Below are 15,251 nucleotides of genomic sequence, written 5' to 3'. Positions count from 1 at the left end.
CAGAAACCAGTGCAGCAACTGGTGCCTCTGTCCTTGTGTGCTGGAGGCAGAGAAGATACTAGACTGCCCGTCAGACCTCCTCTGGTTTTCCCTGCTTTCAAGACCATTGTGTAATGTTTCCTGACCAAGATGTATCTTCCTCTGCCTTACTCTTCTTGTATGCAGAAACTCTTTATTTGTTCAGAAACCTGCATGGTCAGAAATATCTAAGATTATTAAGAAAGAGAATCTCAGCTTTTAGAACTGTCTTATTACTGTCACTAAACCATAGGGAGGTGTATCAGAACTCGCAGAAAAGGATTACTTATTTGTTTCAGAAATTACAAGAGGCAGTTCAGAATCCAACCCATGAACTAGTTAACATTTTCTCAGGATGGCTGGTACTCCATCTGAGTAAAGGCTACCAGGGTTTCATGGTGGTTCTTCTAATAAACAAATAAGTAAAATATTTGGGTTGGAAAGACAAGAATGCTATCTTAAGAATGTTATCTTAAGAAAAAAAATATTTTGTAACTAGATCATTATTGGTAGTAGCAGTTGCAGTGAAAGAGATTTAATCATAGCGAAGAATAATTAATTTGTTCCTTATTCTTCAGTTATTTTTCAGAAAGACCATACCTCAGAATATCAAATTATGACACAGAGATTCTAAAATTAATAAATGAACTGATTTCATCGAGAAGGTCCTTCTAGAGAAAAGGGAGAAGTTTAAAACATTAATTTCTGAGGATCAGTTGTGAGAAATTTTTCTTAGAGGAAGTAAATGTTGCAGAAATAGCACTTGTTTCATTACCACCTCTGTGACAAAGCTCAGGGACTCTTCTCTTTGGAGAACTGTGTCTGTTCTTCAAGACCTTGAGCTCGAAGGTTTTAAAATGTTACTCAACTGTCTCTCTTTGAAGGATTCCTTATCCCCATTTCACTTTCCAGTGTGCTATTTTGTCTTCAGACTTAGCATATGAAAAATCCTCAGCTCAGACATCTATATTCATTGTCTGTTACGAGAAATTTAAGCAATCACCTATAAAGAAACACTTTCATTGCTACTCTGCTTTTGCTAAAATAAATTCACTTTTTATGTTGTCTCTAACATTTGCTTGGTAGTTGTCACTGCAAATGAACTTTTTAGAGGAGCTAGATCTTTTCTCTACGCCCTTTCAAAGCCAAGTCAATTTCTTTTCATGATGGCTGGATTTAATAACAAACAGCTGGGTACTAGAAATAGTTGTCAGTTATTTCACACAGTTCATAAGAAGAGAAAAGAAAATAGGTGGAAATATAAATGAGATATATCTCACATAAGCTTGTAGAGGGAAAGCTGTCTCTTTCCACAGCTTTATGAATTTCACCCCACTACTGAGTCTCCAGGTCACGATTATTACTGTAGTATTTCCAGTCCTAAATCTGTAGCTGCATAGCTGATGGGGAGCTTTTCTGTATGAGCTTGCACTGCTGTACTGCAGTACATCACCATACAGCAAGTGTTTGAAGTCTTGTGTAAATGGGGAAGTCAATGGGCTGCAAGATGAGGTACAACTTGGGAATGCTTCATACACCTCAGTCACTGCCCCAGGTGGGCTGTCAGTTGGCTGGCTGGCATTCTTTTCATGAAAAGTTAGGTTTCTCTTGAATTCTTTTTTTTATTGGCTACATTTTGTGATTCTGTGATTCTATAAATTACTCTAGAGCTGTCAACAAATGCTGATTGTGAACCTTTCTCTCATGTGGAAAGGCAAAGACTGAAGCGTCACTGTAGGATCTCTGTCCTGTGGCATAATACTGCTGCTTGTGGACTTTAAGTCATATTAAAGTTAATTTTTTATGTGTCATTTTCATTTTACTCCATTGCTAACCAGATAAGCTACTCAAAAGCACTACCACAGAAGGCCAGCCAAGAGTTAGATCTTTCTGTCTTTCTGCAAAAAAACCTTTAATGACTGGACTCTCTCTGTACACAGTACAAATGTTATTACTGTGAGGTTTTTGTTCTGCTGTTTGTAGCACTAATGGCTGGGATAATATTATTAGAGCTAACTGATGGAGGTGGGATGTGTTTTCTCTTTACCTGGCCACCTTCACTGTGATGCTGCCTGCATAAAAGATAAGTAACTTTAAACTTTTATTCAGAGAAAAAGAAAATAGAGAAAAATATACATAGAGTGCAAGCACCAAGGTGTTCATTACTAGGGAATAGTGATTTTAATATTCCCTTGTATGTGGTTATTGTTAAGTTGCCACCATCCTCATCCTGGAATAATGATTCTGTGCTGACATGTTTTAGTGTGCTAAGAATCACTTTTGTTTCATGAAAGTCACAGGATAAAGAACTGAAGTGGGGAGGAAGAAACCTCTGGTCACTAGCTGTCTCCAGAAAGATGGGTGAAAGTTAAATCCCTCTTAATACTATAAGGGTAAAAATAAAGCCCGTGAGTTGGTGTGAAGCAAACTGTAAAATAAATGCCTTTAGTGAGGTGAAGATAAGTGGACCTCTGTCCAGGTATGTGCCAACTTCATGGCAAGGCATGCAACAGCAGAAAGTGCCAGTGGAGAGTGGAAAAGGTGAAATGCATGTCACTGAGAGATTGGGTTCCCTTGCCTGACAGAATATTATTTCAAAATCAGTTTGTTGAAACGGGATATTGTGTCTTTGCATTCTTGAGATATGTCTGCAAGTGAAGCTTTCAGTTTCTCAAAACTAATGGGTCTAGGGATATTTTCTTCTTTCCTCCTTCAGAGTCCCAGAATATTGTACAATATAATATATTTTGGGTTTCCTGTACAGTGTTTTTTAAAGAAAAGTTGTATTAAACTGGATTACATAAAATATTTTTAGTTCCTGTGTTTACTGTTCTCTCTTTAGAGATAATGCTAGATTGTATAATAAAATCTAGTTTGATATTAATTACTTATAAGCATCTCACCAAAAATACTCTTTTTAAAAAATACATGGTATTTCTGCCTTCATAAGGATGTTGTTCTAACATCTTAACAAATGCAGTACTATTAAATACCCAGACACCACTGATGGCTCAGGAAGTCCAAGAGCTGCAAACAGTTGGAGGCAGCAGGAATTTGGTGGGGGGGTAGAGTCAAATGACTGCCTTTTAATTTTCCCTAGGCTTTTAGTCACAGAGACCTTTTGATCTGACTCAGTGTTGCTGCTCATACATTAATGCTGACAATAAAAGACTGACGTTAATCCCTTCAAGGCCAAGAGTTCAGGTTGAGGCTAAAATCTAATTTACTAAATCCAAACCTGTGGTACCCTGTTTTTATTTTATATTACTTCTTGCTACTCTAGTTTTCTGAAATAAATAAATTAATACTGATTACTACACCTCCTATTTAAAAAAAAAAAAAAAGTGTATCTTACACCTTGCTGATGAGTTTATGGCTGTAAGAAGTTTGTTTCTAAGCTAGTTCATTTAGCTGAACACAGGTATTTTGACTTCATGCTCAGGGGTAGAGACTGATCATCTTCCTCCTTTTCACACTTTATTTTATGTGTGGTCTGACTGTTCATTAATGTAATGTTGAGAAACACTGTATCATTCCCTAATAAAAAGCCAAGTTAGAATTCAGTCGAATGATGGCACAATAAATGGTCATGTTAGAAAAGAAATATAGGTTTGCTTTCCTTCCTAACAGTAAATCTAAATTTCTCTGCTTTGATCCAACATCCAGTTTACAGTTTCAAGATTGTGAGCCCACTGAAAGGTTAGGCTTTAAAGGTAAACTAGAACCAAACTCCTTCTTTTCAAATGTTAAATTCTACTGGGGCTGATTGTTTTGCATTTCTGCAGCAACACTGAATGGAATGAAGAAGATCAGTGGATTTTCCAGGCTGTTATCAATCAGTATCCAAGTGATCTTCAGAAGAGGACAAAATTGTGCCTCGATGTGCTGCAGAGATACCTTCCTCACAAACCTAGGCATGATCTGGTTAGTGTTGTTTTAAATAGTAGATCAATGATATAAATTCTTACATAAACCATGTAGTGAACATTTGTATAAAAGCATGTTTATGAAAGTTTTTTGTTTAAAAATGTCTTTATTATAAACCATGTTCTACACAGTGAAGAAGGGATGTCCCTGTCTTCAAAATACATTAACTTAAAGCCTTATCACTTCTTCAGAATAACCACCATGGAGATTTTATACTTCCACATATTCTTACAGCTAAATTCACAGAATTAGCTTGTTAGCATTGCTTTTGCTGTACAATTTTATAGTTATGTCACACTATTCTGCTTCTCTTGGTATTTCTCTTTTTTGATGAGCTTGTATAGCATTGTTGCACTATCTAGGAATAGTTATTTTAATTGATCTGTGGCACATATATAGCAGAAAGAGTGAAAAGTTATCTCCGGCTCTCAGGGAGAGGCTATTTTTACATGCATAATGCCTTTCAATTTGATTGCTGATTCCTTTTACACTCCACAGTGAATAAGCACATAGCAGCTAATAGCGAAACCCATTTCAAGGCCAGAACTCTTCAGGATGTCATAAGTAAAGCACGAGTCTTTTTTTATCTCTGCATGTATTTTTAGACCATCTATTTCCCTGTGTTTGAGGAATGCCTAATGCAAGGGAATGGCAGTGAACTGATACTAATAATTAGCACAGTTTCATAAAAATTATGTTTCTTGTGGATTTCTGAACTTTTGCCTTTAAGAACTAGGCTAAATAATTATGTGCTTTGTACACTGTAGTTATATTTTAAGCATAGTCATTATTAGTGGGTCTCCCTAATTCTTTGAATGTTCATTTTAAAATTTTAAAATTCTAAATTTAAAAATCATAATTCTGCATTGAATCGATACTTCTTAGTATGTATATTAGCGTTATAAATACAGAAATGTTTAAACAGTACTAAGAATCTGTTCTTAAAACATTTGTGTTACATTAGAATACTAAACTTAGAGCCTTCTGTGCCTCCTTCTGTCTGTAGAAGAATGGATGAGTCCTGAGTGCATGATCCAGTAGCAGAGCACAGAGATCTGTTTTAGAATTGCAAACTCCATCCCATTTCTTGCTTATGAGTGTCTCAGCTTTACGTGCATGCTAGCGAGGCTCACTCAAGTTTGGGCAGCAATGGCAGTGTGAACTGCTGATGTGGTAGTGGATGTACATTTGATCAAAGAGAATCTACCTTATCTTCGTCCAGCTGTGAGCTGGTAGGAGTGTCTCTGAGCTGGGCACCAGATGCGTCAACAAACTCCATCCCTTGCTGAAAGCCTGGAAACTAGCACCAGGAATGGTCCCCTTGAGCAGCTAACTGTCTCTAGAATTTCCTTCATCCTGCTAACTTATGTTTGGTGGGATATAAGGCAGGTTGAAGACTCTAATGCCTTGGTTAGTACTCCCATCAAAGTCTTGAAGCTTGAACGTCCTTGGGAGCCTCACTGAATAAGGCTAAGGAAAGTGTTTTTAAGATTTAACACTCGCCATTTTTGTTAGGTGGTGAAATTGGTGGTGGCAGTATGCTGCTTGGCAAGCTAAAAATCTGTTTCTGAATTTCCTGTTAGGAAAGAAAAAGCAAAGCTAACTTACACCTGTACTGCATTTGTACTATTGCCTTGTGTTCCTCTAGAGATTGTGATTTGCGACAAAAAGCCTCATTGTGCTTAAAGTGCTCAGTATCTCTGAAGATGTATTGAAAGGACCCACTTACATTTTGTATACTTTAGGGCAGGAAAGAACTGTTGAATTTAATTTATTTATATTGCAAAAGCATAGTTCAGAACAGTGGGACAGCAGCATATTGAAATGCCATGTGGTACAGGCAGGCAGGGAAAGGCTGGAGTGGTATCACCGCCTACCAACACTGGGGGACTGGCACCTGACAGAATATTTGTGGATTCCATAGGAATCTGGGTGATATAATGATTAAATCAATTTGCAAATTTGCAAAATCAGTTTGCAAAAATGTCTAGAATTATTTATGCATAGTTTTTAAACCATTCTGAAATGCTTTACTTTTTTAGGTTGTTCATAAGAAAGCTTGGGATCATTACCATTTGATTAGGAGTCGGCGCAGAGCCTTGATATTAGATTGGGCTCAAACTAGGAAAGCCTTTTTACTTAAGGCAATGACAACTGCTGCTGAAGCCTCAGCTGCTCATGAGATGGAAGTAGTGCTGGCTAACACCAGACAAAAGCAACTGGAGATTTGTGCTGACCTGAAAGCAAAGGTAGGTTCAGTTACAAATCTACCACATACAAATCTGGTTTTACTCATAAATTTAAAACAAAGTTACAGTGTTTAAGTGAAGAAAAACTAACTGAAGCCAGTTGTCATCTTCTTTTTACTGGCCTGATGGAATTGTTTTGGGTAGTTAGGTGAAAAAAGCAAACTATAATCTGTTGTCAGGGACCAGCATGTTTGTGAAGCTGACTTGCAAATGCTTCTGAAGATGCTCTGTGCCATTACTAGTAAGGATCCTTGTTAGTGTTTCAATCAGCTCTTTACCTTAGTTTGTCTTTCTTTTTTTTTTAATTAAGAATTTTGATTAAGAATTATCCATCACACTTTAGCCCTTACTGTTAGTTTCATAGTGTGGGTATAATCTCTGTATAAACTGTGATCACATTCAGTTTGATGGATTTTGAATTTCTGTATAAACTGCCATTACATTTAGTTTGATGGGGTTTGAGCACCATGGAAGAGTTTGAACTGTGTGTCAGTATTGGAAGAACAAGATTTGTTCTGCAGCTCACAATATGAGAGACTAAGCAAACTACAGGAGTAAAGGTCTGGCACCATGTTCATGGGTTCCTTTGTAACATTAGCAAATTGCACCATATTTGTGTGCTTCTGTTTCTTCCTCAACAAAGTGGGATTTATATTTATACTGTCTGAGGATTTTTTTGTAATTGTTTTTAACACTAGAATCCTCAGAAGTGAAAGTGAAAGGTTGCATTTATCATCACTACCATCAGTTTTTCAGATTAATGCTAGTCTGTTTTCAGAGAAATCATGAATGTCAGTCTTCCCTTCTGTTTATTTTTAAGAATGCTTTCTAAGACCTGAACAAACGGATCCCATAACTTGTTTGCCCTTGTTATAGAGGCATCACAATATTCTGAAAGGCAATTTACTGTGTTAAGAGGTGGTGAAAAAAGAGATAAAAATGCCTGTGTGTTTTGGTTTTTTTGGTCTTTTTTTTTTTTTTTGGTGGGGGGAGGGGGCTGGAGGGGGTTGTGGTTGGTGGGTTTGTTTGTGTTTGTTTTGTTTGGTTTTGGTGTTTTTTTTTGGGGGGGGGGTGTTTAATTCTAAGAGAGTAGAATAAAAGAGGAGGAGCCTGGACACACGACGGAAGTGTTATGGTGTTGATGCCTAAGGCATTTGTAAGGGGAATCATATTTTTGGGCACGAAAGGCATGTTAAGATTTGTTCTGCTCTCTGTGATTTTCCACTTGCACAAAAAGTGTGTTATTCTCACTTTACCAACGTTACCTGTGTTGCACCCTTTTCAGCAAAATACTGAGCGCTTGGTTTTGGTTTTCTACAAGTAGAAAAACACAGTAAAAACAGTAAGTACTGTGATGAAGACTTCTGATGGCGATACTAGGTTTTCACTACATGAATAATACAAAAAACCCTTCTGTCTCCTGTTCCTGGAGCCTTCTGTCATAGAAAGGTTTGAATCTAAACAGTTCAGGGTTAGAAACTGTCTGAGCTTGACTAAGTGAGGAGTACCCCATTTTAACTCCTTTAGCAGGCTTCCCTGGGGCCAGGTGGAGTGAGGAGGGGCTTTCCACAGCTGGTATGGTTTTGGGTTTGGTTTGGTTTGTTTTATGTAGGTCTCCCTTTCTGGAATTGCTATGTGTCTCTTATCTGCACAATTAGAGGTGGAAGGGCCATTTATTCCAGAACTGTAAGTTTCTGAGTTGGTCTTTTCCCCCCTTCCCCTTCCTTACAAAAAGTAACAAACAAGTGTTTGGAGTACTTAACATTGTCTTTATGTAGCTTAAGATACCTACTGATGCACTGAACATTGTCTGAAAGTTCTTTGGATTCTGACCTCCTGTTTCCTGTGACCTGGAACTGTTTGAAACTTAAACCTGTTTGGCCTTCGCTTTTCAAGAGTTGCTTTCAAAGGTGGCCTTGTTAAAATGTTGAACAATTGAACAAAAACAATTCATCTGTTTCCCAGAAAAGAGGAATGAAAAAGGTCATTTTTTTCATTAAAGAAGGATATCACTGTGACCTTCTTTTGATCAGCTCCACATCTGAAAGGGATAGAGGATGGAAGTTGAAATTGGGCAAGGAACTAGCTGTTTTTCAAAGAAATTATTCTGAATGTACGCATGGGTTTTGTTTAGATTTGATGGGTATATGCATTTGAGAACTCACACTTTAGCCAGTAAACCATTTAACCTGTTTTACTTTAAAAGGGTTTAAAAGGGATATCTTTCTGTAAATTTCTATGCTGCTTTGAGTTTGTGGGCTTTTTCAAATGAGTTCTTTGTGCGTGAAAATCAGTTTGTTCCTAATTGTAGTATAGATTGAGCAGTGCAAAAGAGAAAATATTCATATGTGACAGGCTATGCATTTTTTTATTACTGCAATAACCACATGATACCACCTGACTTTTATATAGTTCTTTCCATCTGTGGACAGTAAACCAACAACACAGCAAACAGACTAAATAAGACATTGATTAAAGCTGTTTCAAATGCACTAGAAGCAGCTATGCCACCAGCCCTTGTGACTGACAAGGGGTGATAACAATTAAAAAGTAAAGCAGCAGGGAAGTTAAATTAGTATTTACAGCTTTTTTTTACTTGCAGAAAGGGCTTTCAAATTCTTCTTCCATGTTCTTTCTCTCACAAGATCAATGTGTGTCCTTAACAGAAATCAGAGTCTCTAAGGAGGAATTTGGAAAATCTCAAGATGCTCAGGTGAAATAAATCGTGAGTGCCATCTGGTAATCTTGTGAATGAAATAAAGAATGAAATGGGTAACACTAGTGAGGATATACTGTACATTCTTAAAGAGGAAATGTTTCTTGTAGATATATATCTTTAACATTCCTGAAAACAAACTAAAGAAAAACAGACAGTGTTACACTTTCAATGACTGATCAAGAATCACCCATGTTTGGTATGCTTTATGGATTTAACCACTTTCAGGATTCTGTAGTAGTTGCTGTGTAAAAAGTTTCTCTTTCTGTGTAAAATTCCTCTTTCCCAACAACATAGTGAAGCAAATTCTTCTATCACAAGGTAGTTAAGAAGTAAAGTGAGAGTGTGATTTTTTTAAAAGGGTCAGAAGGGTGCTGCTTCACAATTGGTGGTTGAAGAATTGAAGTACTTGCTGTAATACATTCAGGAATATAGTCAGGGTACCTGCATGCATTCAAACCATTATTTTTTTAATTGAATTTATCTTAAAATACTTATAATTCAGTACTTTTATCTTCATATATATAAAAAAAAAAACACTCAAGAGAAAACCTACCCCAGTAGACAAAAGGACAGCTGAATCTTCTGTGTTTGATGCATAGGATGGGCTGCCCCTTCCTTAGCATAAAGCTATGTGCCTGCCATGCCTTTAAATCTTTCCTCTTTCTCTTTTTGTGTTCCAGGATTAATTTCCGCTCCAGAGCTAAAATCCCTTGCACGCACTGTGAATTTTTGGAGAGCAACTCTTACATTCCTTATCCTGGCAGAAACAAAGATAAATTAATTTCAAAAGGAAAAAAGTTAGGTGGAATTAACTGGGATATTGCAAAATCATATAAAGCCTGTTGCATGTCACCTTCCTTCTCCCTTCCTGCATGATAAGAAGAAAGATGTGTCAGTAAACTCAGGGGAAAAATGTTGTATCTCCCTATTGGGCATGTGGTCAGGTCATTGTTTGGAATTATTTGGCTGCCATAGGAGACATCAACATTGAAATATTACAACTGAATGTAAAAAAATTAAAAAGTCTGGATGAGCATCAAACCTAGTTCTTTGGCCATAATCTGGTCATTTTTCAGGATTTTTTATTATTTATTTATTTAAATAGTGGGATATTTAAAAGAAAAATTTTCTTTTTCAGAAGCATTGTTTATTCACCACTGAGGTGACCCATTCCTTTGTTGGATATGAGAAATATCAGGAAGTTTTAATGATGTCAGTTTTAAATACAGATACTCATTCAGGAAATACGTGGCAAAACTAAGAGTTGTAGGATGCTGTAGTATGTCTCAAAAGTGGATGTGAGCAAATATCTAAAATTTTCAAATTCACCAAAGACGAGCCCACTCTGGCTCTGTAGTATGTTTTTAATCCAGAGCTGATAAACCTGGATTTATTAGTTTGAGGTCAATATAGCATTGATGAATTTCATGGCTCTGGGGTCAGCATATGCAGTAAGCTGGAAGCACATGCAGAGATTGTCCCTGCGAATTTCCTTGCCTTCCCTTTCACCCTTCTTTTTCTCACCTGTTTCCCTATACCACATTCTATCACATGATACTGTTATTTCTGAATCTATCAACTGCTCTACTGAAATCTTCTCACAATGTATTACCTAGCATTTTTCCTGAATACACCACAGATTTCAGGGGTTACATTTGCTCTTTGTTATGGTGGTGCAACCGTAAGGCCACAGTAAAAAAGCAGAAATATTTTTGTAACTTCACTCTCTCTCAGTACACACACAACAGAAGTAGTTGATAAACCTATGAAGTATGTAGAAAGCAAGCATTCACTAAATTTTAAGCTAGAAATGAAAAAATAATTGGCCTTTTTGCTAATTAAGGAAAAGTCATTAACAGAATACAAAGATAAATAATCTGATGCTCATTACATTAACCAGATTCTTACAGTGTATTTCAGAGGGGTTTAGTAAATACTAATGCAAGAGAAACAGAAGTTCAGACTTCAGCTATTGCGTGTTTCATAAATTACGTTTGCAGTGTAATTTATCACCACACATTCATTCTACTTCCACTGAAATTGTTATATTGTAGCTGCACACAACATGCTAAGTTTGACTGTGTGAGGCAATGTGCAGGTGACTGCAGGTTAATGGAGCTATTGACTTCCCAGCTGGGCCACAGGAGTGGGTGCCCTGCACTGTGCCAATTGCATGTGAAGTGTCCTAGTTTAAACGGCCTTCATAGTTTGCTCTAGCATTATGATTATAATTTATGCTATATAAGACAACATACAAAATGGAAAATGCTTTCTTTGTTGATTGACTGTAACAGATCTGGGGTGGACAAGGAGTGCACACAGAGCCACACCACTCCGGTGAAGGTAATGGGGCAGTTTGTTAAACCATGGTAACTCTATTATGTGTGTTTCTTTTCATTCTTCTGAGAACGGCATGAGTAGCAGGGTTTTGGTAACAGGGGGCTGCAGTGACACACTAAATGGGAGGAGACCATGGACTGACTTGTCAATTCTGAGGTCCATTTAAACAATCCATTGCACCCCAGAACTTTGGAGGAGCATGTAATGCCTCAGCCTGAGACCTATCTTGCTCATTTACCTAGCTGCTAGGTTTATCAAAGCTTGTAGTCTGGGCTATACACATATCTGTCAAGTTTCATTGAAATTGTCCAGTGATCCCCAAAATTATTTGTGGGTAGATAGCTGGACAAGCAGATAGCTCATCCTAACCTTATTTTCTCAGGAGAATTACCTTCTGTCTTCAGGTAGGAAAGTGGCACCTCAGGCAAGAAAAATAATTTGCATCAAAAATTTGCCAAAGTAGTAAAGGATCAAAGGAGCTCTTCATGCAGCTGCAGAAGGAACTAACGAGATAATACTGCATACGAAAGGACAGCAAATTTAGTTCAATAGTTGTAAATAGAAATGCAGCATATTTAAGGTTATGCATCTGTGAATATTTAAGCCTACATAATATTTAAATGTGTTAATACAATGTTGACACTCCTATTGTCAAGAACAGAGAGATTTCCTGAATAATGTTGACTGAGAGGAAATTCAAGGATAAGATGTGAAAGGTAAACTGCTCACACACTGTCCTGAGCAAAGATGGGTTGTGCTTTCAGCTCCAGGGAAGTAAAACCGGTCCTCTATTGGATCACAAGTTTTGTAGGTGCCAGTCCTAGTCCTAACAGAAAGCAATGCATCTGTTTACTCTTCAGGTTAGACTGAGGATTATGCTCATATGCTTTTCTCTTGTATCCCTTTTTAAGTTTTAAACACTTTTAGCTTAAGAAAATGCCTACACTTCTGTTAATGACTAAAACAGTTACTTCTAACCACTTTCTATTTTCAATTAAAATTATTCTACAGATGTAGATTTTTTCAGAATACAGTTTTTTTTAATGTAATAAAATTAGTCTTAGTGCCAGCAGCCTTGCTTTTCTCCATTATTTCTTGGAGCCTCTTAGAGATAGCCTATGGAGCACAAGCTGCTCAGGAGCACTAGACGAAGATCTACCAGGGATGTGAACTTCTGTTGTTTTTCTGATCACAAGAAGATGAGAATATATTCTGATAGTAACAAACAGACTTGCGTATTCCTTAATTATCCCGCTGCCAAATGCTCCACTACTAGATAACTTCTAGGTCTTGCATAAGGCCTTCAGAAGCAGAATACTGCTAGCTTGTGCCATTTGCTGTTGTGCCATTCAAGACCCTGTGGAGTCTGGACATGACTCCAGGTGCTGTTCAGAAGTTTTCAGGGTAGAAGAATTCCCAGGCTAGAGAAGAAGGAATATGGGTTTGGAGTTGAAAGTTATTGGAGATTTCAGACCACCATCTGTTAATATCACAGTGGTTTGTTGTTGACATACCTGTTGATGTCAGTAACTGTTGATGTCATAAGTAACTTTATGTAGTAACTGTGTGGTCTCAGGATGTGCTGCATGTTTTGCAGAAGTAATACAGATAAGTTCTTCACCATGATATTGGAGCTAAGTCTTGTCCCCAGGGAAACTGAGCATCAGTCTTGCTGCTGGACTGCTGAGGGACCTGCTGTTGAGAGTGCTTGCTGCCCTATAACCTGTCATGAGGGTGCTGGGTTTTGTATTTAGAATCAGGTGTTAGCATGGATTTTGAATGCTTAGTGTTTGTCAGAGAGCTCACAGCCAGCAGAATTTTGCGTGTTGTACCACAGAGAACAGACAGCAGGCTGTTTGAGCAGCGAGCTGCTTCACCTGCTGCAGGAGGCAATAACTCATCAATCACTACAGCTCTGCACTGCTACCACCAGTGTAGGAACCAGTACATGGAAACAGCAATGACTCTTGTGAAATATTTCTGCATGGTGGTGGTACTTAATATGGAACCCTCCTTATAAATCTGAACTTCCTTCCGTGCTAAACTAGTAATTGATATATTGCTATTTTAAGCATTCATGTCATTTCATAAGGTTACTGACACATGAGAAAAGAAAAACAGTGTGTAAGATGCTTATAAAAAATGATTTTCTAGGACTTTCTGATTTTAAAAAATGGTGGCTTTTTCACCTTGTTTTGACAAACTGCCCTGTGCCTCTTAATATTTTAGGCTCCAGAGAACTGTAATTAATATGCATTTTATTTTTTTCCCTTTTATAAGCTCTACTATTCACACCCTGAGGCACCTGTCTCATTATCTTTCCATTTAGGAATATATGTATAGTCTCTCTATTCTTATTTTATTTCCAATAATAACATTGTTAATATTTTATGTTTCAATGCCTGGTGGGTTTGATTAGTGCAAACTTTTTCTTATTTTTAGTTGATAAGATTATACATTAGTAGCAGGTCTCACTATACTTCCCATTTTCCTTGGTGATGTCAGCTTTGTTGGGGCAAAATTTGCCTGTGACTTCCAAAGTTTTGGCAAACAAATTGTTAATTAGAAACAGAAATCCTTGGGATGCCCACTGTGTAATTGTAGATCTACTTTACTTGTGCTGTGTGTTCTGCACTTCTGCGAGCTGTTGAAACTACTGCACATTAGCATATTTTACCAGTAGGTCTGGTGTTTCCTAAATTACAGACTTTTCATGCATGATACAAACCATCCATAAAGAGCATATCCAGCCTTTACTTCCTGTGAGCACTGGGGCTGCTGTGCAAATGCTGTGGAGGCTCATGTTTGTCTGGGAAAACCTGTAGCGATTCTGTCCTGGAGATGCAAATGTTTTACACCATGCATTCATTTCCTTCTTCCTAGTCTGTAGCAGAAAGTCATAAAAGTTTGAGTAGTTGAAGTAAGGTTTGTAATGAGAAATTGTAGGTGAATGCAAGTAAGCTTGAAAATACTTTTTTTAATGAAATGCACTACCTTTTGTTAGTCACCAAATAGACTTTTCTGTATACTTAGTGACTTTAAAAAATTGCTTTAGTTTTGTAGCATGACTTCTATTGCCCTGTTCCATTTATAAAATATTTAAGTCTATGGTATTTATCATCCTACTAACCCAAGTGGAATTTATGTGCTTAACTTCTATTAACCTTAATAGAAATTACCTGGGTGAATCCTTGTTTTTCTCTGGAGGACTACATCTTTATTTTTCTATTTCCCTCTACATTTCCTTCCCCCTTTTCTTAAAAATCTTACATTTTTTAATACCTGAGCATGGAAAGGAGCTGCTCAGGCAAGAGACATAGATCAGCATGCACTACTTTTATCTGAAGTATTAACAACTAAGCTATATTGCACATGAAGAGGCTATGCTGCTGGTAATGAAAGTCACCTTTTAATGAGTTTCCCATGTTAATCTTCTACTGATCTCAGTTTGACCTTGCTCTTTGGCTAGTTCTATAGTAGAAAATAAAATAACGACATTCTCTTGTGTGGGGAAATAAGTAGTTTGCCAAATTTATTAAATCATCTTCATGGATCGGATTATGTGTCCATTAGGAACTGATCTGAGAATATCCTTACTGAAGAGCTGATGTTGAAGTCCTGTAATTCTTGTAGCCCATAACCTTTTATCACTTAACCACATTTTACATCTGTTTTGTTTAATTCTCTATTTCAAGACACACTAGAAGTGCATAGCACTAAAATGGCCTGCTGTCTGTAAACAGAATTTCTTGGGTCACCAACTTGTTCTGAGACTGCAGTCCTTATCTTTAAAGCGTGAAGGAAAAATGTCATGGTTGACGTGGTTTGAATTCAAACTTGCAATTAAGAGGCAGTTTTTCACCCTCTGTGCCTTGTGGTGTCCATCTGGAAAAATGAAGAGGTATCTCTGACTTACCATAAATGGGATAACTCTCAATTCTATATTCAGCAAGAAAGAGGGCAGAGGAGATGGCAGAGACACAGTGAAGTTGGGGAAG

The 15,251-nt window shown here is 37.3% G+C and overlaps 1 protein-coding gene across 6 annotated transcripts in view; it reads left to right on the top strand.

Moving 5' to 3' along the window:
• CCDC148 (coiled-coil domain containing 148) overlaps positions 1 to 15,251 on the top strand; it is a 58,922-nt gene that overhangs the window by 16,686 nt on the left and 26,985 nt on the right. For all 6 annotated transcript variants that reach the window (XM_062637842.1, XM_062637841.1, XM_062637847.1 and 3 more), the window contains 2 exons: positions 3,804 to 3,942; positions 5,988 to 6,194. In XM_062637842.1, coding sequence (XP_062493826.1) covers positions 3,804 to 3,942; positions 5,988 to 6,194 — 346 coding nt within the window. The remainder of the gene's footprint in view (positions 1 to 3,803; positions 3,943 to 5,987; positions 6,195 to 15,251) is intronic.

Source organism: Pezoporus occidentalis, unplaced genomic scaffold (assembly GCF_034315485.1).
Source record: "Pezoporus occidentalis ecotype Australia unplaced genomic scaffold, CSIRO_AGI_Poc_V1 ctg54, whole genome shotgun sequence".
Classification (NCBI taxonomy): domain Eukaryota; kingdom Metazoa; phylum Chordata; class Aves; order Psittaciformes; family Psittacidae; genus Pezoporus; species Pezoporus occidentalis.
This window is presented reverse-complemented; position numbering and strand designations above follow the sequence as displayed.